The 25,321-nt window shown below is 42.8% G+C and overlaps 1 protein-coding gene across 5 annotated transcripts; it reads left to right on the top strand.

Annotated features, from left to right (window-relative positions):
• ATG13 (autophagy related 13) lies at positions 1-21,245 on the top strand. 5 transcript variants are annotated; one of them, XM_057365035.1, is made up of 17 exons: positions 6,416-6,515; positions 7,354-7,434; positions 8,093-8,212; positions 8,658-8,704; positions 9,240-9,380; positions 10,353-10,393; positions 10,932-11,028; positions 11,368-11,466; positions 12,181-12,271; positions 14,655-14,753; positions 15,897-16,007; positions 17,096-17,229; positions 18,230-18,347; positions 19,033-19,110; positions 19,416-19,532; positions 19,985-20,113; positions 21,068-21,245. In XM_057365035.1, exons 1-17 carry the CDS (start codon positions 6,447-6,449, stop codon positions 21,143-21,145), a joined length of 1,650 nt encoding a protein of 549 aa, XP_057221018.1. In that variant the 5' UTR covers positions 6,416-6,446; the 3' UTR covers positions 21,146-21,245. The 5 variants fall into 5 exon arrangements, with proteins under 5 accessions (XP_057221010.1, XP_057221004.1, XP_057221018.1 ...); XM_057365027.1 differs by lacking the exons at positions 14,655-14,753; positions 15,897-16,007 and adding an exon at positions 1-60 and having other exon boundaries at positions 6,434-6,515; XM_057365021.1 differs by lacking the exons at positions 14,655-14,753; positions 15,897-16,007 and adding an exon at positions 936-1,006 and having other exon boundaries at positions 6,434-6,515.
• The last annotated feature ends 4,076 nt before the right edge of the window (positions 21,246-25,321 follow it).

Genomic DNA, 25,321 nt, shown 5'->3' with positions numbered 1-25,321 from the left:
CCCAGAGCCTTCACCTGCATAGAGCAGAAAGGGGACGGACGCTCAGAACAGTTGTTACTGGTGAGCTTTTCASACTCCGTTACCATTTTCCTTCTACTCTGGTCATCCAGCAAATCTTTTCACTTCCTTTCATCCGCTTTTAAATACACGGGCAGCAGGYGGGCTCTCCGCGGAGCCGACAACTCTGCCTGGTGCTGACAGGAGTTTACCTCCCGTGGCGAGGAGGGAGCTGGAGCCGTCCGCAGTCAGCGCCGCCGGAGCACGGCAGACACAAGCCGCGGACAGCCCGTGGAGCGGTCTCGCAGCCCTGACGGGCGCTGCCCTTGCCGGGCACCCGGGACCCCACGGGCCGCCCGACCCTCACCGGGCTCAGCCCAGCCCTTACAGGCCCCGCCACGGCTCCAAAGCGGTCCGGGCTGGCTGAGCCCCGCATTCGCCGCGGTAGATTCGCCACAGGCAGGGGCTACCGGCGGGAACGGTGCTGGGCGCTGCGCCGCTTTTCTGGGCCTCGGCGCCCTCCTCCCGCGCCGCACCGCCAGCTCAGCGCGCCGCGGGCGGGCGGGGAGCGGCGGCTGCGTGCGGAAAGTGCCGCTGCGGACAGCAAGGCACCTCCCTTCTTCCCTCCCTCCCTTCCTCCTTCCTTCCTTCCCCCCCCGCCCGCAGCGGATGAAAACAAACAGCGGCGATGGCGACGGCGATGGCGGCGCGGCGCAGCCCGCGGCTTTGAGGGCAGCGGCAGCCCCGGCCCGGCCCCCGCCGCTGGCCGCGCACCCCCGCCGGCGCTTACATTCGCGGAGAGACCCCGGGGCTGRGAACGAGGAGGAGGAAGGACGCCGGCCGGAGCCCCGGGGCGGTCTCGGTGCTTGGAGGCGGCGGTCGCGGTCCCGGGGCCGTGGGGCTCCCCCCGTGGCCGGTCGGAGCGCGGAGGAGGCGCCGGGGCGCGGCGGCGGAGCGGGCCCTGCGCGGGATGAGCCGCCGCGCCGCCAGCACTGCCGGCCCCGCGCAGGTACCGCGGGCCCCGCGGGGGAGGGCACGGAGCGCCGCCAGCCTGCGGGAGGCCCTTCCAGGGGAGGGGGCCCTTCCAGGGGAGGGGGCCGCGATGTGCGTCTTGAGCCTTTGGCTACGGCTTTTTCCTCCGTTTTACTTTGCTTCGCTGCTTTCGGGGGTCGGTTCCCCACGGCCGCGTGTCGGCTGCGATTCGTTTGCGTAACGACTGGTGGCTGTCAGTGAAGCCTGGGAAGGATGTGGCCCGCTGTAATCTCAGCAAGTGGCCTTTTAAAATCAAAATGCTTCAGAGCCTGTTGAAAATAGTAGAACGTGAGACCCCGCGTTCCAYTGTGTATTTTTCTGTAACATGCGAGTTTGTGGTATTCTGGGAAAGAGCAGAGGTTTACAGGTGGTCACATCTTTCTTTGCTGTTGGAGCTGTGACTCTTTAGGGCACAGTCAGTCATTGCCGTGGACTCGGTGGGAGCAGTGACACCTTTCATGTCAGTGAACAGGTAGAAAAGGGACTCTTTGGGCTAAGTCTACAAAACTGCCTATTCACAGATCCCAAAAATGGTGTGACTAGGCACATACCAAGGGAGAAAAACATGGCAAATTACCGCCTTAGCTGAAAATTAGTTGGCTGTCCAAATAARGTTTAGAGCATCTCCAAATTATTGCAGGAATGGCCTTACCTGGAGGACCCCTTCTTCTCATGGCAAGAAATAAGTTTCAGATGAGCCAGGCTATATGTAGATGTGCAAAAAGATCATACCAGATCACTTTATTTTGCTTAAATTGTATTGTATAATTTTAACATTTCTGAACACATGTTCATACAAAAGTWGAGAGGCGGTGATTATGTTAGTGGTTATAGTACAGGGTATGTAGAAGCAGATTCTGGTTTAGTCTGTATACTTTGGCYTGACAAACAAACTGAGAGGATGGACCTTTGAACTGATACCATTTTTAGACCTTAGGGAAGTACAGAATGTAACTGCTGGTCAACAGGAATTACTTAATTTCATTTCTAAGTCAATGGATCTGTCAGTGCTGACATCAGTAAGATATTTACTGAGCTGCAGAGTCATTTATTGATTATGAAGTGAATCTGTTTCCTTATCAGGAGAAAAAATTACCTCTTTATCACTCAAAACCTGAGCATATAGTGAACTACAGAGCCTTTGATTACATCAGAATGTTTGTGAAAYACTTTTTCTGATAGAWTTATGTGAATTATGTGAARCACTTTTTCTGATAGAATTTAATCCCCTCTTTTAAAAAAATCCATAGACTTTAAAGAATGAAGTGTCACACCTTAGAACTTTTCCTACCTCTCCTTAGGTTTCTGACTAACCTACTAAGAAGGCAAAATGGAGATTAATTTTAAGTAATTGTAGGATACTGGAGTTTGACTTGTAGGCCCAGTCTTGAAACAGAGCACTATGTTTATTAAGATCTTTTTATAGTTGCTTATTAGTGTGCTCCAAATACCTGCTTGCAGTGAAGCTTGGTTATTGAAGGGGAGATGTGTTCTAGGCACTCTGTTAAAAGCTTCAAAAAATTCCATGTGCTTCTTGTTTACTGCATGATTCAATGAGGCTTTTCTGAGCTTCTCAGAGGAAACCCTTGGAGATTGGATTTGGGTCCTGTACTAACAAAGAAGTTCTGGAAGAGTGGTATGGGCAAGGAGCGCAGTGTGGGGGGCACAGYCCGGTAACTGGGAACAAACATCTGGGATGAGAGCTGTCCACAGCCCTCTCTTTACAGCAATATGCATTGTCATTTCCTCCTTCTTGTCTTTKTAATTTCACTTTGGGATAAGAGCTGTGAGTAATTACTTTGCATTGGTGAATGTCTGTTGAAAGGAAAGCAAGATGACTTTAAGTTGTAGCAGCCATGGCTCAGAGAGAAATGCAGGAGATGATGGAAGCAGCCTGTATATGCTTTCCCCAGCAGCAGTAATAATGCCTGGTATGTGTCAGGTGCTTCTGCTCCTTTCCTGTTTATGTAGGTGTCAGAGAGATGTGCTCGCTAAACTCCCATGTGTGGAACGTGTCCTGTAGTGCCGGTGTTCACCTGTTGTGTTATGTTCAAGCTTACAGGTGTCTGCCAGCAGCGGGGCTGCTCTGGGTGCGAGTGCGGGGCGCTGTAGTTCCTCCSGCCTCTGCCGAGGGATGAATGGGAGGGTTCTTGCATCTCGTTCCATCATGCAAACAGCGCCATCACCTCATGCTGATGCGTCCTTCTCCTCGGACAAGGAGGATATAAATAGCAGTACAGTGTATAAGACACAACACTTAGATGTTAAATTGTTGGATAAATTCTGCTGCAACCTTTTGTGAAGGAATAAGGATTTATTCAAAACAGTCACTTCTAGCAGTTCTCCTTTGACCATCCTGTTTCTGATRTTTCTGTTCACAGCAAAGTAAAGATAAATGCATATAAATAAAAASAATGGTATAAAAATGTGTGTTGCAGGAAGAGGGTGACAAAGCAACAAGCCATATGGGCAAGATGCTTGTTGCATCATACGCTGGCAGATATATCAGTTTACTTAAGGGATTACCTGGTTGAGGGGAARTCGGTCATCCGTATTTTTCTAACCTAGACCAAAGGTTATTTCCTTCTAGTTGCTATTCAGTGTAAAATGAGCCAGTGTTTTCCTTGAGTTAAGCATATGCCTGTGCAGTAGCACTTAAAAAGGAGCCGTGCTGGCATTGCAACCTACAGGATATGAGAAGTTGAGTGAATTTGGTGGAACTAAGTTTAAAGAATTTCATTTCTGTTCAGGTCAGCTRTGGCAGCTAACTTGAGACTGCCAAWGAATTTTTATGAATAGAAAGTTTGCTGTAATTCTAGCTCCATCTTAACTCTTATCAGACTGATTTTAAAGGTGAACRTTGTTCTGAGCCTTAGCAGGTCTTGGGCAATCACCAGAGGCYGTTCTACAATAATGAGCAGATGATGGTTGTCAGATGAGAAGCTCTTAGACATTTCAGGAGCTGAGTTCCAAAGTCCCACTTTCTCCATGAAATTACTTATTCCTCTCCAGGAAACCTTGCCTGATACTTTCTGCTCTACACCAGGCTCTGGTGGGTCAAGTGTTGCTGGCATTTGGAGCTTGAGAACTAACAGTGAATCTCCAAATGTTTAATGAATGATAAAGATYGTTTGCGATCTTGCAGGAAAAGTCCCAGTTCTGCTGCAACAGRGCAGAACCACGAGGCTGTCATTTTTTTAACCCTCTTGTGGCTGTTTCCTCTAGAGATATTTGGGTATCTGGTTGTTAAAACTAATTTCTGCACTGCACATGGAACCATGCTGATGATATCTTTGTTTCCTTTCCTAACAGACCAATGAGCCTAACACCTTCCATTAGTTCCCAAGTGTCTTGAGTTGATASCAGAATTTTTTTCCAGCCTCATAAGGCTAATGTGTGCGCTTTATTTGACAGATCTCGCACAATATCAGGATATATACTTCCTTCCATCTTTTTCCAGGRGTCACATCTCTCTTTCCACATTAAAAGCTAGTGTGATTTGTTTGTTTGTTTGGTTGGTTTTTTTTTTAGTATTTAAATATCAGCATTCTCTTTGATGAGAAAAATGTATTTTTTAATGCAGTATTTTATTGCCAGGTTTGTCAAATAGCTCAGATCTCTTAAACCCTTACAGTGCTTTACTTTGTTAATTAAAAAGAAAAATAACACATTCTTTCCTGTTTTTTCTTTGTTTGGGAGGGAGTGGTGGCTATTTTTTGTAGTGGTATATGTACTAAAGGGGTGTTGTTTTTTAATTTAGAGTGCTGCATCAGTTAACCATCTAGCACTTTAAATGCCTTTTAGAGCCCCACAGTGGAAGAGGTTTGTAATCTCAGTCTAGTGGAGGTAAATGCAGGAAAAGTAAGAATAACAGTTTTGATGACAAGGTTAAAATATCCAAAGGATAATTTGATAATGCATCTGATGCTGAATCACTTGTGTTGTTAGTTCTCAATTTAAATTATAATTTGTCATGAGAACAGTACAGCACAAGGAGATGCAGCAGGAATGTAGCCTAGGAACTTTCAACCATATTATATGTCCATCTTTCTTTTTTATAGAGTCATTCGGAAAGCAGTACTGTTCTCAGTAAAATGCTCTGTAAATTGCAGTACTCTTAYCTCACAGCTGTTTTTGATCGATGCTCCTAAAGCATGAGCTGTTACTGTCATCAAGTGTGATTTTATTTAAAAAAGTACTGCATGTGCATGATCATTAAAGATACTGTACTTTGTGAGTGAATAGGGCTATTGGTCCTTTTGCCCTGCACGCCTCTATTTGTGTAAATAGCAAACTTTGCTGTAAGTTCAGTCTTTGCTTAACGATTGAACACTGAGTAAGGTGTACAACAGCTGGCTGTGCTCCCTGACCTCAGCTCRCCGGCATTCCTGTGAGGAGCAGCACGTTCCATAAATACAGCGTGTCTGGCAAGCTGCTTCAGGCTGATTAGCTGGCTCAAAACTGCAACAGGAATTAAGAGTGAATTAATGCTTTGAAGACTTATGAGCAAAAAGCACAGTGAATGCTGCTAATTAAGGCGTTCCTCCCCACGGTCTCTATATGATTATTAATGTACGTGTGAAGGAACAGAGACAGAAGAATTGTGATTTATCCCAGGCCATGTGACGTGATGGTGGCAGAAATCGGATTAGTGTCGTGCCCTGCCCTGTTTCTGACACTGTACAAGTTCATTGTGTTCCCAGAAACAACTGCATTTTGAAAAACAARGCAGTGTCAATGTGAAAGCTAAGTATTCATTATCAGAGCTTTCAAGAGAAGTSAATAAAGGATTTTGCTCTCTTTCTTGGTAAAATTGAGTTTTTCCAGTTGGTTGTAGGCAAATTTGCAGCTGTATAGTTTCAGTTCAAGTACTGTGTGTTGAAAGTRAAAAAGCAGTGTAGATTGTTCCAGCAATGCTTTATTGTACAGATTTCTGCTGAAACACCACTGAATGACTGTTTTAAGTATTTCAGGCTCAAGAAAACAATTTGGCTTGGTTACTGATAGCTGAAGATACATTATTTTTGAAGCAGAGACCTCCATGTCTGATGGTTAGCTTGGCATAGAATCCACTCAGTGTGGTGTTGGGGTATTCTGGGTTGATTCTTTTTTGTTTTGCTTTTTAAAATTTAGCTAGCAAAATCGTAGAACTTGCACTGAGTTTTAATTGTGAGACCTCTTTTTTTTAAAATGTTTTTTATCTTTGCAGTGACCAGATAAACTATCAGTGTGCATTTACACCCCACACTCACATCCCAAAGTTTTTAGCATGTTAGGATTTGGACAGGTAGAGGGCTTTGGTGCTTACAAGTTCTTCTGCGGTGGCCTCTAATGGCAAAATATTTTGAAATCTAAACAGAAAGCTGAACGAAGACTTCATTCCCAGACCTGTGCTATATTTCAGATTGCCATATGCAATGGACACTGATCTCAGTTCCCAGGACAGGAAGGACCTGGACAAGTTCATCAAATTTTTTGCTTTAAAGGTAATTTTTCTCCTTTGGACAAATGGCTCTTCCTTCTTGTTTAAAGAAACCCAGAAAACAAACAACATACTTGGTGTGGCTAGAGTAACAAGATTGGGGTATGGGYTTGTTTTTTTTTTGTTTTGCTGAAGAATGAAGTAAGAAAAACTGATGTCAAATTTAGGAGATTCCTGAGAGCAACTAGAAAAACATCTTTTCCTCTTTTTTCTACCCTCTAATCTTCTTCCACCCTCCAGAAGTGTTCTGCTTTAGAATCAGTTGTAGACACTTCACACATCTGTCAGGTTTCTAAGCAGCACATGTAACCATCCAGCTGTTGGGTAGTTTGTTCTGCTGGACTCCTCTTTCAGCCTGTCTAAATTTTTACATTGTATCCAAAACAAAAAATACCATAATGTTCTTTTAAATTATATTGATAAGTTATTATAAAATTTGGTCTCACTTGGTACATAGGTGCAAGTAGATACTCTGGCAGTAGCTTTGGTRTAAATGTACASATTCATTTGACTTCAKTTTAGTTGTCCAGGCTCAGGATATTTTTGTAAATTTTTCAGTAGTAGTGAAAACTGAAAATCCTGATTGCAAAATTGACTTAGTCATTTAATATTGTTACGATAAAGGTCAGYCTAAAATGATTTTCTCTCTGAAATACATTTGCCTGTTAAATGTAATAATTTAAATTGATTAGACTTGAAGAGCAGTATAGCAAACTACTTTTCTACATCCTGATCAGCCCTTTCATTTTTTTTTTCACTTGGAACATGTGTAGCTCAGGCTCTGAACTGAGGGCTGTGCTGAGCCCAAAATATTGTCGTGTATCTTTTTCTTTCTATTCCAGACAGTACAAGTAATTGTCCAGGCCCGACTTGGAGAGAAGATCTGTACCCGATCATCATCCTCCCCAACAGGTTCTGACTGGGTAAAATCATCTTTTTTTAAGCATCTCCATTACTCTGTGTGTGTGTGTGTGTGTGTGTGTGTGTGTGTGTGTGGTGAGGGCACCATGTGATTGTTAAAGTCTTGTGCAGACAATAATAATTATTCATAGAATAGCAACTATATTTAGTTATGTTCATTGGTGATGTGGGGGTTTTCTTGGTGGTTGTTCACATGCAACAAATCACTGTAGACTCTTACAGGCAGATGAAGGAGAAGAGAAATTATGCCTCTTGGCAACTCCTGCCAGCTGAGGCACATTTCCAAGATCTGCTTGGGGGTGGGGTGATGAGTTCTTTCCTGTCAGAAGTTTGYTACTCTGCAATTCAGGTCTTTTTAGTAATGGGCTTTATTAAAATTGAAAAGGCTCGAGATACTCTGTGGGTGAAGATAGGACTGCAGTGGGGGAAAAGGAGCATATTTTTTATAGCAGGATCAAGAAAAACATTTGAATTAGCAGCCAGGGGAATCTTTGTAAATATGAAAAGGCTGAACCCAGCTGGGAATTTTCTGTTTCATAAATATTTCAGTGGACACTGACCTAGTATGTTATATATGGGTCTGTGAGCCTGTCTGAAGTGTACCATTAGACAGTTTTTCAAAGAAAATTAAAAAATTGAACCATCTCTTTGATTCTGCAGTTCAATCTGGCAATCAAAGATATACCAGAGGTTACTCATGAAGCAAAGAAAGCCCTGGCAGGACAGCTGCCCGCTGTTGGACGGTCTATGTGCGTGGAAATTTCTCTCAAAACCTCAGAGGTGAGAACTGAGTCAAAACAGATGCCCTTTCTTTTTGTTTGTGKTTTTTTTCACTTGAATCTTAAGTCAACTACCAGAGCTCCTGCCCTTTAGTCCAAGATCATGTAAGAATACCTAAATTTTAGTAAGTTAGCTGATATGCTAATGAAATATTGTTTAACAGAAGCAATTCACTGCAAACATCTGAGGCCAAACAAACAAATGACAGAGCAGAAAAATTTACTTTCTTAGACCATGAAGAACTTAGGCATTCTGAGGAAGATATTCCCTCAGGTGATATAATTGTGCAGTGAGACTTCCAGTACACCTTTTCCTATCATTGCATTGCAAGAAAGTGGGAGCCAGGAGACAAATCACTGAGAGGTGTGGCCATTGCTGATCACTAATGAGATTTGAAAAGGTCTGTGTTCTGAAATGAGCCTTTGCCATCTTTTCTCTGATCCAGGGGGACTCCATGGAGTTGGAAATTTGGTGTCTAGAAATGAATGAAAAGTAAGTGCACTCTTGACACATTCTTTGTGTTTGTAATTTTTAGCTGATGAAATGGGTACATGTGGTTAATCCATGGTGATCAATGAGCACATATTGGTTGTGTGGCCAGGGGCACCTCTTTGTCTAGAGCAGCAGTCAAACTGTGTAATACCAGTGTCAATAAAGTAAATTAGTAATTTAATTCCTTGTTCATTATTACATCTGGTATGTTTCCTCAGATACAAGAATTCATAATCTCAGAAATGAMATTTTTTAGTATTGAAAAGATGTCTCTGTGTAGTAGAAGGCTGCATGGCATTTTTCAGCAATTTCATCTACAGCAGGTGACTAGGTTGAAACAGGACTCTTAGCTGGTTGGTCAGTACAGGTGGCCACACTGGGGCTTTATTTTATCATTTTGGCAATAAAATTAAATAACTGTCCCACGCTAATTTTTATTTAAAATAAAATAAACAAAACACAACCAAACAAAAACCCCAAACCCAGCCAGCTTAGTTTGAACAAAACACTAATTTTTTTCCTTTGTGTTCTCTAGGTGTGATAARGAAATCAAAGTTTCCTACACTGTATACAACAGGCTGTCTCTACTGCTGAAGTCTTTGCTTGCTATAACCAGGGTAACTCCAGCCTACAGACTCTCAAGGAAACAAGGACATGAATATGTAATATTGTACAGGTAAAGCAGAAATTTCCCATTTACAATGCCAACATCAGAGACCCTAGACTTGCACTGTGTAGCTGCAAATGTGGTTCAAGCATCAAAAGAAAAGCCCAGCACAGGCTGTGAAGTGTTTGCCTACCATGGTGGGAAAAGTAAAAAAAAAATTTTTTTTTAATCTCTGGTTAAATTGCTTACTAGCATCCAGTTGTTTGATATCTGACCTGTATTTGATAAACGCCTCTCTACATTGCACATAACTGCGATGTGTTTTTTGGAGAACAGATTCAGACTCTGTCCTGTTACTCCACTATAAAGATGCATCTTTGGCTCCACTTCCTGTAGTCCCTGCAGTTTACTCAYCCAAATACTGGGTTCAGCTCTGTTTATTCTGTGAGTCGCCCTGGCTTGTGGTTTGTAGTTACTATTTTTCAGACCTTGTTTTTGGCTGTAAGAAAAGACTTTGACATGTTTGCATAGCTAATTTGTATGATTGTAAATCCCAGGTTTGTTATCATTTGCACAGCTAAGAACTTCAAAAGAAATTCCAGCCATTTTATAATTTTTGTGTGCATTGCTGACTTGTCATGTACTTWAGAGCAGGGCTCTTTACAGCACAGTTAATCTTTTATGTTAAGTGATAAGCATCAGCTTTTAGACTCGGATTTGTCTGTGAAGTTTACACCACTTGACATTTTTCCTATGAACTGTATGTAGACTTACCACTGAGGCTTAAAAAACTTAGACAAGTTTCTGATTGGACTATCATTTCCCTTTCCTCTTTCTTTTTACATGACGTGTCTTTCTCTGAAGTAGCTTARAGTTTTTTTGAGATGGGCATTCTCAAAAAGCCCATTTATTTTGGGCTTTTTTTCCTGAAGCGGAAAAGTAGTTCCAGCCTTTCAACTCACAAAATTAAATAAGGAATACAGATCCGTATAGCATTATGTCCYAACTGCCTAACAGCTTTTCTTTTTCCTTTTCCTTCAGGATATATTTTGGTGAAGTGCAACTGAGTGGCTTGGGAGAAGGTACGATTAGCCAACAGACAAATTAGAACAGAACTGTGTTTCATTCTGACTAGCCTTTAATTACTATTCTCAAGTACCAACAGGAAAACTAGTCTGAGGCTTATTTATGTTCTCTGTGGGTCTGCCAGTGAAGCTTTGTGTCACAAGGTGACAARTATAACAATGGTACTTGGACAAAATCCAGGGTGATAACCATTTTGACTCTGGTGATTCAGAATTGAAATAAGAATATGGAATTATGTTGATGAGGGGCAGAACTGGTAAAGGAGATCCTGATCTACTGAGGAACAAGAAGCACTTCAGAACAGTATTTTAGACCAAGATAGGAAGCACCTTCAGAAGACTTGTAGGTGAAGCCTGACAGCAAGGCAGCCTAGTGCTTGGGGTTGTTTTTATGGGTTCTGTGTGGTTTTGGAGTTTTGACTGCAAGAGACAGTGGAAACATTGTTGAAATACTATAATGTAACCTCAGAATAAGAAAGTATGGCACATAAATAATCAGTGAAATAATAATAATTATTATTCCTTAACTTTACAGGTTTCCAGACAGTCCGTGTTGGGACAGTGGGTACTCCGGTGGGCACCATCACTTTGTCTTGTGCCTACAGAATCAACCTTGCTTTCATGTCAACCAGGTGAGAAAATGTGATCATGCCAGAATTGTTTTACAGTAATTTACTGTTAAACCCCTTATAATGTGAGCTTCCAAATCTTTCCCTTCTGCTTRTCCTTCCCTGCTGAGATTCTTTTCCATGAGGAACACTCTCTCTTACGCTTAAACTTTGCAGCAAGGGGAGTATTTGGGTAGCCAGGCTGTAGAACTCCAAATTGTTGATGCATGCCTGGAGTCACAGGACTAAATTATAAAGGTGCTCTGGTCCCMTTAATAGATACAAGGGTTTTCTGTGAGGGCACCATGAATTGGGAAGASTAGAGAGAAAAAGCCAATAACGCCATTGCTTGTTGCCTTGCAGACAGTTTGAGAGGACCCCTCCTATCATGGGGATTATAATTGATCACTTTGTGGACCGTCCCTATCCCAGCTCTTCACCCATGCATCCCTGCAATTACAGGTGAGGAAATAATGAGTTGAAGTCATGGGCCATGGTAAAGGCATCAATTATGCCCAAATACAGAGCCTTTTCCACTATTTGTTGACTGCATGGGAAGGGACACTGGAGAATTAGTGTCAGTCATATTTACATAGTTGAGCATCTGATGAAGGGTGACATTTTTCTCCTCACATTAAGACTGAGTGCAGCAAGCCCCAGTATTTTCCCAAATTCTTCACAGAAGCACTTGGACACAAATGATTTTTAATTTTGACTGCCTTCAGGAATTTTAAAATGTAATGGTTAATCCTGATGCAGAACTACGTGTCCACATGCATGCATCCCTGGATATTTCCACTGGGGGAAGATCAGTTTAATTTTTCTTTGTAGATGAGAGGTTTGTCTTCACTAAAAGGAGTGTGATGGATTCAGATTGGGACGAGTGGTTTGGTAAATACCAAAGCCAGTAGCACTAGCTGGTATAACAAAAGCATTAGTTAGAAATACCCCTGTTATTTTACATGGGGTAGAAGACAAACACCTGAGGAAAACTGATGTTTTCCCACTTTATTTTCCTAAATTCCTTCAAGAAGATGAGAGCCCTTCATTATTTTCCTTTCAGCTACACCCAAATACTCTCAATCTCCCTGCAGTGTTTGTCCCAGCATGTTTTACTATTTGTTTGTTTTAAGGAATRTTTCCAGTTAGAAAACTTGTCTTTTCTTGCTGCTTTAGAGCTGGTGAGGACAGTGGTGCAGTATACCCCTCAGTAGAAGATTCCCAAGAAGTGTGTACCACATCTTTTTCCACATCTCCTCCATCTCAGGTAAGAGAAACCAGGCTCCTTTTACTTCTAGGTAGAACAGTTGCTGTAAGAATAGTGTGCATATTCCTACATCAGCTACTGCGCAAACAGGAATACTCCTGTTGCTAACTAAAATTTAATGGGTGGATTATTTATGTTATTACACTATGAGTAAAATCTATTGAAATTACATACTAATTTAAACAAAATTCCAGGGGACTAGAAAGGCAGAATTACTGAGAACAATTAAAAGAGCCTACTCCTGTAGCTGGGCTGAGGTGTGCATGAAGACGATAGTGGTGTACTTACACCCCTTACTGCAAGAGGTGGAATTCAGGATATTGATGTCAGGCAGCCTAAGTAGGGGTAACAGACTGACACTGAGAAAGAAACACATTTCAGTGTTGTACCAGGAAAATGCTGGAGAAAGAAAAAAGACAAAAGCTGTATTTGCTGGACCATCTAAAATTAATTGGAGCAGCAGGAATAAGTATCAGCAAAAAATTGCACTTGCAAATTTCATTTAAGTTTCAATTTTAAAAGAAATAGCGAATGGTTTCCTTTTGAATATCAAAACCCAGAAACTCCTTAGTTCTTTTACTGTCTTATGTATCTGACTCCCCAGTTTGGTATTTTGAAGACTGGGCCAGAGTTGCAGTTGTCCTATCACCTTAAATGTTTAGGATTGCCCTGCCTTCTTGTCAAGCCACTGCCTTCTTGTCAAGCAGTTGGCTCTACTGACATTTAAAGACAATATAAAGACTCTAAATCTCTTTTGCCGTCAATGTGAAACATAGAATGAAGTATGATTGGAACAATGTTCCGAACTAAAAGAATTTGCTGTGGGTCTTTCTGCTGCTTCAGACGAATTAATTTGCCTGGTTCAGCAGAATGTATTCTGCTGTATGATTGAGSTAGAAATTAGCTTCTCTTAGGAAGCATTTTTGTGCCAAAGTGATTTCAGCTAACAGGGCATCAGGCAATGTTGAACTAATTAGGCAGAACTCACGGTAAGCCTGATGGAATAAAGCTTTTCTTATTCTGCAATACACTGTTCAGGAAATGAGCTTGTGGCTGAGTTGTGTCCTGTGTTTTCCTAAAGTGGGATAAATACAAAAAGATTTCATTAGGAAATTTCCACTGGCTTGCTTGCGCCACTGTTACCTAATGGTAGTAGTGTATGTAACTACATTGAAGTTGACATTTCCCCAGGGGTCATGAAGCTTTACTGTCATTGAGGGGGGAAAAGCTTTATGAAACCACTTGACCCTTGAGGATTTATATTAAGTATGAGCCTACATTCTTGCTTTTTCTGTGGCTCTTAGCTGCCGTATGCTGTGCCCTTCTTTGTAAAGCAACTGCCAATCTTTGTTACCACAGTTAGAACTGTAAGGCTATCTTGGCAGAGTAAACTTTAAAGTAAATTTTAATTACTTTAAAGTAAACTTTAAAGTAAAAGTGAAAAAGTAAGTTAATTTTTTTTTCTCCAGCTTTCTGTATGTCCTGTCTAGCTTAATGACCAGGAAAATACTATGAACTGTCTGATTTTGTGGACAAACRGTTCAAATCTCTGCCTCCCTTCACAGTAGAAGTGAGGCCTAACCTATGTGATACAAGGAACTGGTTGTTAACTTCTCTGTGAGCTTGCATAGCATGTCTCTGTATGTGTGTTGTGAAGCAGCCCAAAATTCAGTAGAGTCTGGCCATGAGTAATACCCAGAAATGAAGCTGACACTTTCTTCAAAGTGAAAACCACTGGTAGGAAAATGACTGGGAGGAGGTATGGGACTGACCTGGGTGTGGATTGCCCTTTTTGCATTAGCACCCTCTGTGAGACTGTTTGCTTCTGGAGCTTTGCTCCTGTTGATGGAGTTCTCTTTTCACATCAGTGTGTTTGAAATGCACCGTAGTCTGAGTCCCCTTTATTGTATGGGTGCAGCACAGACCTGCCAAGATAGGATACCTCAGAAAGCTGGAGGATAAGGATATGGATGGATGGAGAGTGTTGAAATACAAGTAAATTCAAAAAACAAAAGTACTTGGTTTTTTCTGGCATCTGCTCAGCCTTCTCCTTGCTAATTGGCTGGAACCAATTGTAATTAACTGTGGAACAGTCTCTGGAAGTTACTTTCTGTCAGGGTTCACTGGAGTCTAAAATATTATTTGTGTTCAGTGGTTCACTCAATTGGAAAACAATTCTTTACAAAATGAATGTGTTTCTGGCAATACTGAGACTTCTGCTCTCTGTGTAGGTGTGGCTACTGCAGCCAAAACCTCTTCACTAGCATTCAGTTCATCCAACTCTTCATAATACCTCTCTGAAGTCCTTCTCTCTCTCTTTCTCTCTCTCTCCTCATTCTCTCTCTTTTCCTTGTTTCCTCTGTTTGTGTGTGTCTGTGCACAGTGTGTTTTTACTGTCACAAAGGCACATTTTCAGACCCCTCCTCCTGTGGTGACGGACACCTTGAAGGTCCCAGTGATGGGACTGGCCTTTTCACATCAAGTGAGTTGTCAATAGAATATGTTCTACGTGGCCAGAATTTGAGTTCTGGCATGACTAAATAAATAAACCAAAGTATAAATTTGACAATGTGGAATTTTGTTGTGCATGGGAAAGACTGGTGGACCCACAATGGGCCAGGCACTTTACTGAGACTGGCTTCTTAAATGGCATTGCAGATAAAGGTCTCTCAAAGACAGGAGAAGCACGCCTGAAAACACCACAGCAGTCAAGGATTGTTAGTGAAAAACACAARTAGTAAGGCACAATTCTGAGTGTTTTCTGTTAACAGCCACTGTCCCTAGAACCTGTACAGTCTATAGTGCTCCACTCAGCTTAACTAGCCTCATGTGAATGAAAGTGCTGTTCCTCATTTTGATCCCTGTACATCAACCTCAGTGCTGCTGGAGCTGACACTGAGCTCTGGAAGAAATGTTCCTCTTGGGGTCAGGCAAGCTAGAACAGGAAAGTTTTATTTACCCTGACTGGGTAGATTTCTACCTGGGATGTGTAAGGAATTTCTCCTGGGTTTCGCTGCTTCCAACACGTAGTTCCTAAAGCAATCTCACAAGGGCCAGCTTACCAATTCTCTTTACTTTGCACATTTAGGGACCTGTATTTTTTTCACTAAAGCTATTTGAATATGTCTGGAAGATCAGCTGTTCTAATTTGCAATGGGATTAGGTTCAAACAGCTGATAATGTAGTTGTTTTGGGATGAAAAAAAATWTTAAGTTTTAGCTCTTCAGTAAGTTTATGATGATACACTTGCATCTGGCCAGTGTCAATCCAYGACACCAGTATTTGAAACAGACCTGTACAGCAGAGCTTCCCTGTGACTTGATGTCAGTCATACCTTGCACAGCCTCCTCCTACATGTGTAGGAAGCCAATCTTATTTTCCTGTCAAGGCTCAGACTTAGTCCCCTGAACTACTATCAAGTAGCCTTTATAGCAATAAGAACTTCTTTGAGCAGTAGCTTTCATTATTGATTCCAATGAAGCGAGCATTCTGCCAGCTTGAAATGCTGTGCTTCTGACTCTGTTCCTTCTTTGGTGACTGGTGATTATTAAGACTGTGGGGCATTCCCCTTCCATTTCCTCTCTCCTCTCCCTTTGCCCTTCTTGTTTTTTCTCTTCTTTCTTAGCTTTCCAGCTCTCGTCTTTCCTATCAGCCTGCTGCCCTGGGAGTTGGATCAGCTGACATGGGGTATCCTGTACTCTTTGCTGGTGGCTTGAATGCTGCACACCCTCACCAGGTACTTGTAGAGAGTAGAACCAGCGTGGCTGGTGTTGCAGCCATTTGTGTCACTTGTACACCCGAGAGAGGCACTGAAACTAGTGCATGCATTGGTATCCTGTCTGTCATCAATGAAAAGAWATGTAGATACAGAGAAAGCAAAATTTCCACAGGAGCTGGGAATTGGCTCCTCAGCATCCCTGACTTTACTGGGGTAGGAGTCATGTGGAAAAACTACACCAAGAGAGYAGGCACCACACCAGTTTGCCTGCACCAGCTTATCACTGATTCCAAACTCTTCCTGTCTTACAGAGCTTCCAACTCTGGAGCTGTCCATGCACAGYTCTGTAGGCTAGGCATAAGATACACTTACAGTTCATACTGACATAGTTATATTGGTTTATCAGACGAATAAGCAAAGTTAACAGAAGTCCTTTTCTGCCTGTGCCGTTGGTGTTACACCAGAGTTTTGCTGACACGATGTTGATAGAATAGAATAATTTCAATTGGAATGGTCCTACAATGAGCATCTAGTCCAACTGCCTGACCAGTTCATGGCTGACCTAGCTAAAGCCTGGTATTAAGGCATTGTCCAAATGCCTCTCAAAAACTGACAGCTTGGGGCAYGGGCCAACTCTCTAGGAAGCCTGTTCCAGTGTTTGAGCACCCTCTCTGTAAAGAAATGCTTCCTAATGTCCAATCTAAGCCTGCCCTGGTGCAACTTCAAACCACTTCCATGCATCCTATCACTGCATCCCTGGGCAAAGAAATCAGCACCTCCCTCTCCACTTCTCCTTCTCAGAAAGCTGTAGTGAGCCATGGGGTTGTAGCAAGAGGATATAATTTTTTTTTCCTACATTCCTCCCCTTGAAGCAGAGGACCTACAGCCAGAGAACCCTGCAGTGTACAACAGGCCTGAAGTGGAGTAGAGTAGGAAGGAAATATTGCGTTAGTCCACTTCTACATGACATCTCTCTCAGCTTTCTAGGGGCTAGAGCCCAKTCTTGTGCCAAAACTCGCACAAGTTATGGCCAGTATGATGGAATCTGCTTCGTATTGCACGTGGTGTTGATTTCAAGCTCTCTAAGTTGTTCCTCTCTATCTCAGTTGATTGGTCCAGGCAAAGAAGGGGGAGTTCCCCCAGTTCCTAGCCAGCCAGCACATGGCACTCAAGCTGACCAGGAGAGGATGTGCACCCCACTGGATGGAGTCCATTACTCAGCAGTTACTCCTTCTAGTAGGTAGGTTGGTTTTAGATGATCCACTGCTGGGCTAACCCATTTATAAGCCTGTTAAGATAAAACATTTTGTTTCCCCACTTTTATCTGGTTTATAATTTTTTTCAATCTTTCTGGTTTTGCTGCTTGTAAAACAAGATCAAGTAAGTTGACAAATGAATCTTAAATTATCTAGAGACCTAAAGTGCATTGTTACCAAAGCCAGTTGTATTTAYCATAAATCTGTTTATCATTATAGTAAGAAACTTTAGGCACAAAGTTACTTAAAAGGAAACAATGCAACCCCAAACTGTCCTAAATCAATTCCCTCTCAGCTAATTAAATCCTTCTGTTTTTTTGATCACCGAAATCTCTCTTGAGGTCACATAGTTGTGAGTCACAGAGATTTTGCTGTGGGGAAACCAAAACTCAGTTGCACTAGCACTTTCCTGGGTATGTGATCTAAGTAATCCTCTTTCCATAAGACTAAACCATTTTTTTTGTTTTAAAGTTCTGAGTACCTGGTAGGAAAGAAACTGAAACAGGTCATGGAAATACCTAATAGCCATGGAGTGAATTAATCACACTGGGAGTGGCTGTTGTGATGTACCAGACTGCTACCTTTATAAACTGAATGACAGATACAACTGTGCTTCTTGCTCTCACCTCCTGAAAGATCTGTGACTACTGTATTAATGAAAAAAATCAGTAGTGACGTACAGGAATTGCTGTGTACATGCACAAATCCACTTCCCAGAAGAAAAGCCTATTTCAGTTGGCAGCAACTTTTCATTCAGCTAAATAGTTTTTGTCCAGTTTTGAACAAAAATCTGTTTACACAAGTCTTCACTTTCCTTTTGTGCTCTCTCAACTGAGGAGGATGGTATGGCACAAGGACAGATTCTGTTGYCCTTCTTCCAGTGTTAGGAGTGAACCAAGAAAAATAAAGGATTCTCATAAAGAATGTTATTTATCTACACTGTTTGTGTCATGAGGCACTAATTATCTCTTTTCCTCCCCCCAGTGAGGACACAGAAACAGTTTCCAATAGCAGCGAAGGAAAGTGTGGCTCCCCRCATGACCTTTTGGAGACCATCTTTATCCGGAAAGTGGGAGCTTTTGTCAACAAACCCATTAACCAGGTAACAAGCAGTAGATCTCCTCAGGGAGCACATAATACATACCCTTTTTAGCAAAAAAGCATCCCAGTGCCAGGGCAACTTCAGAGACTGAAAGTGCATATTTCTGCTTGTGGCATTTCCCTACAATGTTTTGCCAAGGCTTGTTTTGTCTTTCATAAAATCCTTTTGCTGTTGTATTAGTGCCACTTTGCCTACACCCTGTTTGAGAATAGAAGACYTGATGCTCTACTTGGGTCTCGCAATGATCTGCCACTACCACATGTCTGTTAACTAGGAAAGCTGGTAGCAAGCCTCCCTTCCTTGAAGGAATGTGCAGTAGACCACTTCATCACTAGGAGCAAGCATTTAAGTTCAGCTAGGGCAGCTTGGAGATCTGCCTAGTTTCTAGGGCTGTAGTTCRAGGCCTTTTGGATGAAGGAAGGAGAATTGTTTCAATTTGTAGCAGTTCATTAATCTTTGCCTGTATTATACAAGACATGTATATAAGCAATCCCATCACAAGTTATGTATCTGTGTTGGGTCAACTGAGTATCATCTCTGGATTTCATGCATTTTAAATGCCTAACTGCTGCCTAACTGCTGATGTGGGCCATTTTTAGCTGGCCTGACAAAGACGTTCAGTATCCTTTTCTGTGCCACATAAGCAGAGCGTCTCAGTGAAATTCTGTTTGCTAAATCTCYTCAGGTGACCATGGCCAACTTAGACATTCCTTTTGCCATGTTTGCTCCCAAGAATGTTGAGCTGGAAGATAACGACCCRATGGTAAGACTCTTCCAGAGGTATATGTGCCTTCTCAGCATCCCTTACACAAACATCCATGCTCTTCTCTGCCTTGAATACACTTTGATTTTGGACAAAGTAACTAGCTGCTCAGATCTGTTTGGTTTCAAGAAGTCTCCTTGACTTGAATCTTGGGCTCTCTAGAYGTGCAAGTAACAGCATGTGTTTGCTGTCCCTGCTTTAGTTTATATTTATTGTCCAGCCACCTAACTGCCCCCRCACTGCCAAAGTACACAGACAGACRCGATCATAAAATCAGTATTGATCATCTTTAATTTCTTGGACAGGTCAATCCTCCTGAATCCCCAGAAGCTGACTCTCCTCTACAAGGCAGCTTACACTCAGAGGGCTCCAGTGGCAGCAGCACAGGGAACACCCAGGATGACTTTGTTATGATTGACTTTGTAAGTGCCGTCATCAGAGCTCTTACACAACACTTGCACCTTAGGTGGGCTTCGTGTGCTGGTGCAATGGCAAATGATGTCAGAGTAGTTTTCAGTGGGAGTGGAAAAAACATTCACAGTACCACATTAGAGCCTGACAGTCCCAAAACTGCAAAGACACTGGTAGTGGGAATTAACAGCTACAAATTATATACCATTTCAGTTCTCTACCAATGCTTTGCCTTGGCATCCTCTCTTAATGCCTACAGGAGCCAGATTCCAAAGAAATGCTCTTTTCCAGCTGCTCAAGTGAGCAGAGATATTGGCCGTTCTTCTGTTATTTAATATGCTTTACTGCAACAACAGTTGTAATGCCAGTATGTTTACTGATAGCAAGTAATGACTTTACGTGAGACTATAATAAAAGGGAAGCCAATGTCTCTGGGAATTAACAGCAGMATCTTGGATCCTAGAAACCAGCATTTTCAAAAGATGACATTCTTCCAATGGACCTGGGGACATTTTACCGTGAGTTTCAGAACCCCCCTCAACTCAGCAGCCTTTCCATTGACATTGGAGCRCAGTCCATGGCAGAGGATTTGGTAAGGAAATTTCTGTTTGTGCAAATCATATGTACTTGATAATGCTCTCCCTATTCCTAGTTTGAAGAAAGTGTCTTCACAGAAYTCTATCATAGTTTGGGTTGGAAGGAACCTTTAAAGGTCATCAAGTCCAACCCTCTGCAATGAGCAGGGACCCCTTCAACTAAATCAGGTTGCTCAGAGCCCCATCCAATCTGGCCTTGAATATTCCCATGGATGGGACATCCACCACCTCTCTGGGCAGTGTGTTACAGTTTTTCACCAGCTTCATAAAATCATTTTTGTGGCCCACCTCTGGACCCACTGTAACAGGCCCCAGGTCTTTTCTATACTTTACAGAAGAGAGACCCTGCCCAAAGGGGGTCCATGYAGATTTGTTTGTGGCACACCTGAGCCTCTGAAACTGGGGTGTTTGTCTTGAAGCTGAAGGCTGCTKTAGCATGCTTGCTCTGGTTGTCATTGAAACCCCCCAAACTAATCCTACTTCTGGGGTGTCACACTTGGTGGCAAAGYAGGCCTGACCTTGCAGCCTGAGCAGAGCTGAAGTTCTTGTGTGGCTGGTCAAAATCATGTCTGGGTGAGTGCTCTGTTAGGCTCTCTGGCATTGTACCAATACTRTGGAGAAAAATGAAACCCAAAGGCTGAGAGCTGCAAGTGACTTGATAAAAGCAGTGACATGAGCAGGTTATTGTGCTGCAGCTAGTGGGGATTGCACAAGGTGAGGCCCCACTGCACCTCTTGTTCCTGCAGAACAAACAGACTCTGGGCAGAGTGCCCTTCTCAGGGTCACTTCTGGATGCTCCCAGAGGGCTCCTGATTTTGTGCCCATAGAAAGGAGAGCCCAGAGCAGTGGAGAGGGATTGCATGACTCAGAATTTTTATCCTAGTGTGTTTAAAACTTCCTTCTGTCTGCTGTGAATGAGCCCTGATCTGCACCTTTCCTTACCYTTCCAGGACTCGTTACCAGAGAAGCTGGCAGTCCATGAAAAAAATGTCAAAGAATTTGATGCTTTTGTGGAAACCTTGCAGTGAAGTTGTTTCCCAGTTTTGCTGCAGCAAATCTTCCTCAAGGCATCCTGGAGATGACATCAGCAAATATCTCTATTGCCCCTGCTCTGCCTTTTGTTCACACTGACTAATTCCTTCCATCAAGTGAGCTTTCTTTGATTGCTCTCTTCAATTACAGATCCAGCTCATCTGCTGATTTTCCTCAGCTTTTCCACCACATAGTTCTGGACTGCTTTTCCTGATCACGGTCAGTTTTAAGACTTCAGTTGGGGCACAGGAAGTCAAACTCCAGTRTATGGAAACTTATTTTCTCCTCAGTCTGTGTTCTGTGTGGAGGGGCTTTGTGAAAAGTTGCCATATGCTTCCTCCAAGGGTCCTATGGTGTAAAATCCCTAGGTAGAGCTTCTTGCTAACAGACTTTTTCCTACAGTCTCTGATCCYGTTAGAGCATAGAAAGCTTCAGCTTATTTCCAGGGTCTGTGAGTTCAGCAAATTCGACAGTTTGAAGTCCAGGACATCCATTCCGCAGAACGGGGCATTTCATCCTGACTTCAGTGTGCGTGCCTGAAGCCCAGGGAGAGACATCAGCTTTGGGACCTGCAGAATACAAATTACCTTTGTTTTCCTGCTTCTAAGGAACTGGCRCTCTACACAGTCACTGTGCAAGACAGAGCCTGATAAGGAGGAGTGAAACTAAAGAAATGCTTTCCACATTTCCTTCCTGAGTGCACTGACACACGGCCATGCTGAGTCTAACAGTGTTGACTGTTGACAAGCCTGCACGTAGCACCTGTGATGATGCTGAATTCATAGTCTCTGCTTCTGAAACATAATTGTAAATACTAGGAATCCTATTTCTTTAGGGTTAGGTAACTAGGAGTCTTAGTCCAAGATTTTTTCCTTTAATCCTTGCAAGCCTTCCTGCTTTATGGTTAATAGATGATCTTAAGAATTAAAAAATATTTATTGCTTTTAAAGAAACCTATATTTAAAAAATGTTCTGTTTTCATGTAGTAGTGCGGGTCATTCTGTCCTGGATCACTGCAGAGTAAGTGTGCCATGGAACCCTGGCCAGTGAGACTGGTCTTTCTTTGCAGGAAAATATCCAAGATATTTATTTTCTAAGACAGACTTGATTAATATTACACTCTGTTTTRGGGACTGTATGTCCATTATATCCAGTCAGGGCTCACTGATAGAATGAAATGCACACATCAGTGGAATGGAGTGGCAGGGACTTGGTAAAAAGCTGTTTTCTGATAGGCATGGATGAATTTGTAGTGTTCTTTGGCTATTCAGAAGGCAGCTTCTTTAAAGAAGCACATTTTTTTGAAAAGCTTATGGTACTTTTAATCAGCTGGCTTGTGAGTAGCTGAAATTTTATTTTTGTAATAATCTGGCCATTGGCAATGCTCTGTGGGTGATTTGGCTGTTGCGTGTCTTCTGCCTCATGTAAGGATGGGAGGAAAAACAGTGACACTAAACAAAAATTTGGATAGGGGGTTTTCTTGTGGTTCTTTCTCCTCCTCCCATGTGTAACTAGAGCRAGCGACTGCAAGACCCCTTACTGTCCAAAACCACTTTTTTTTTCTTTGAGGTGGGGTTGTGTGGTACCGAGAAACCATCTTCATTTCCTCAGAGTGGCGGAGTAACCGGCCTTCTACAGTGCAGTGTGGGAGCTTCTTCAGCTTAGCTGCATTCACAGTTGAAAGAGATTGCCTGCAGCTGATGGGGGAAACACAGCTCCACTCTGGAACACTATTTCTGTGCCACTGCTGGAGCAAAGAACCAAGCTCAGAATGGAGCCTAGTGTAAGGTCAGAGTAATGCAGTGCTTTGAACTTTGCCAGCTTTTTTGTTGAGTGATGTGTTTGGTGGGAGGCCATGTAAGCTCTAAAACACTAGGCAAGAGCTTTACTAAAGGAAAGTTACCCACCAGAACCTTGTTATTTTACTCAACCAATTCAATTTCATAGCAMCCTTACATGGAAATTGCTTTGTCCCTGTAAAGATGCACAAACATTTTAGAAAGCTTCCAAGATGAAACAGTTTATARGAGGGCTTAAGTTACATGGGCTGTAACAAATACTTGATCCCCAGCCAACGGCCACCTTGTTTCACAGGTGGAAAGGGTCGCAGAAGGGTGCAGGAACACAAGGAATTAATGGATCAGCTCCCTCTCACCTGTGCTCAGGAAATTGGTCTGTCGCCTTCTAAGAAGTAGCCCACARACAGGTGGTTCTCACCTTTAGTCTCTGAAGTGATACTATCTGGGCTGCAGACCAGCAGAGATGAGGCAAAGTGCTGGTTCACACTACATGAATAGTCGAGGTTAAACTTCATGTAGYCAGCACTCCTGCTGTGCTCTCCTGCTGACAAGCTGTGGAGCTGGCAGGGAGCACTGCCATTCTTGTTAATCCCACCCAGGACATCAGTGCTTGTTCCTGTGCTCCTTTATTGATGGAGTTCCTAATGTGGCTACCGCTCTCACATCTCGTAAGGCAGAATGTCACTGTGGCACATTTTTTTTCTACTTCAGAAGGCTGGAAGATTGCCTATATAAGCTGCTGGTGTTGAGCTGGATGGCCATAGCAATAAGAGATTCTCCAGGGCTGAGTTACCTGCCTCTTCTCTGGACATTCCTCAGTATCAACACWTAGTTGCTACATTTAGGCTCTGAGTTCCCTGACCATTGCACAAATGCTCTGCTTCGGTAAAGACCTCGTTGCTGCTGTGGCCTGCCACAGATTGTATTATGAAGGCTGTTTATTTTAGCAGATCTCTGCTCGACTCAATATTAAGGACAGTATGTATGTAGATGCTGATTTACACATACTTTGGGTGGAGGGGAAGGTTCCTCAAGTGTATTGTTTTGGAAAGTCTTCATTGTTCTTCAAATATTCAAAGAATTTCCAATAAAACTTTTACGTAAGCAACACTCTGCTTTTCACTGTGGGTACCAACAGGCCTGGGACAGTCCCAGGCTCATGTTTGTTTTCCTCCAAGAAACAGGAGGGTCAGAGCCCTGTCAATGAATGCAGGACAGAGCAAGTCACTGCCTTCATCAGAGGGCAAAATGGACTGGTGCATTACAGTTGGAGCAGTCAGTGGGATCCTACTGAGATTAATCTACTGGAAGGATTGCAAGCRACGGAACAGGTACCTGGAGGTGGGAGGAACAGTCATACAGTGTTTGACTCTGCAGACCTCACCAGTGAATTGGGAAACTGAATTACCTGGAAGTCCCACCTTCACTAAGTATTAACTCGTCCCCAGAGGAAAGGGGCGAGAGAAGGGGGTAGAAATATACCCACAGAATTTGCATTGTGTGTGGTTGCTGTTACACGCTTAAAGTAGCATGGGAGACTAAGATATGGAAAGAATTACCATCTTAACAGCTGTTATGTAGTATTGCTAAAGGCTAACCCTGTATAACACACAAGGCTAGGTAGAATGCCAACACTTTCCCTTTAAAGGGAAGACAAGATTAGAAAAAAATCTGTGTACTTACATAACAACTGCTGATTTAAGCTGCAGTGTAAAGGGGATCTGGTTATTATAAAAAAAAGACACAGTGGATAAAATGGCAGGAATGGGGGAAAAAAAAATAGAAGCTTCCACAAAGGGAATAATCCAGCTTGGGGTACAAGGGTAACCAATAAAAGCAATCTTTTCTTAATCACATCTTCAGGAGGTAACAGCAAACTGAGGATCCCACTGCAACCTTACAAGTGCTGATSTATCTACATTATATATATGTGTATGTGTGTATTTATGAGTGTCATTTCATGGATTTAGAAAAGACAGTCTATAGTATCGAAACTCAAGAAACCATCCTGTAGGATCCTGGGGCTTATTACAGGGCCTTCAGTCTCTACCCTTTACACTATGTCACCAGTAAGACAGTGGACTGGAAAAACCATCAGCAAGTAAGTGAGAAAGTAAACAATCACAGCAGAATGATTAATCACCAAGGTCATGAACAATTAAATACCATCCCATTGTGAGCCCACTGTATGTATTCATAAAAGTGTTCTCAGAACAATGTCCAAAAAGCCATGGGGCAGCTACTCATGAGAGCATGTCCACTTGCAATGGTGTTTAAGCTGTGTTCAGCATTGCCCATGGTTGCACATAACATAGGTCTTGCCAACACCAGCTCCCTGCCAGGGACAGATGCACCCACTCTCCCCCTCGTCTG

The sequence above is a fragment of the Malurus melanocephalus genome, unplaced genomic scaffold (assembly GCF_030028575.1).
Source record: "Malurus melanocephalus ecotype Western Australia unplaced genomic scaffold, MMel_1.1 scaffold_2, whole genome shotgun sequence".
Classification (NCBI taxonomy): domain Eukaryota; kingdom Metazoa; phylum Chordata; class Aves; order Passeriformes; family Maluridae; genus Malurus; species Malurus melanocephalus.
The sequence above is the reverse complement of the archived record's forward strand: the minus strand, read 5'-3'. Positions and strand labels throughout refer to the sequence as shown.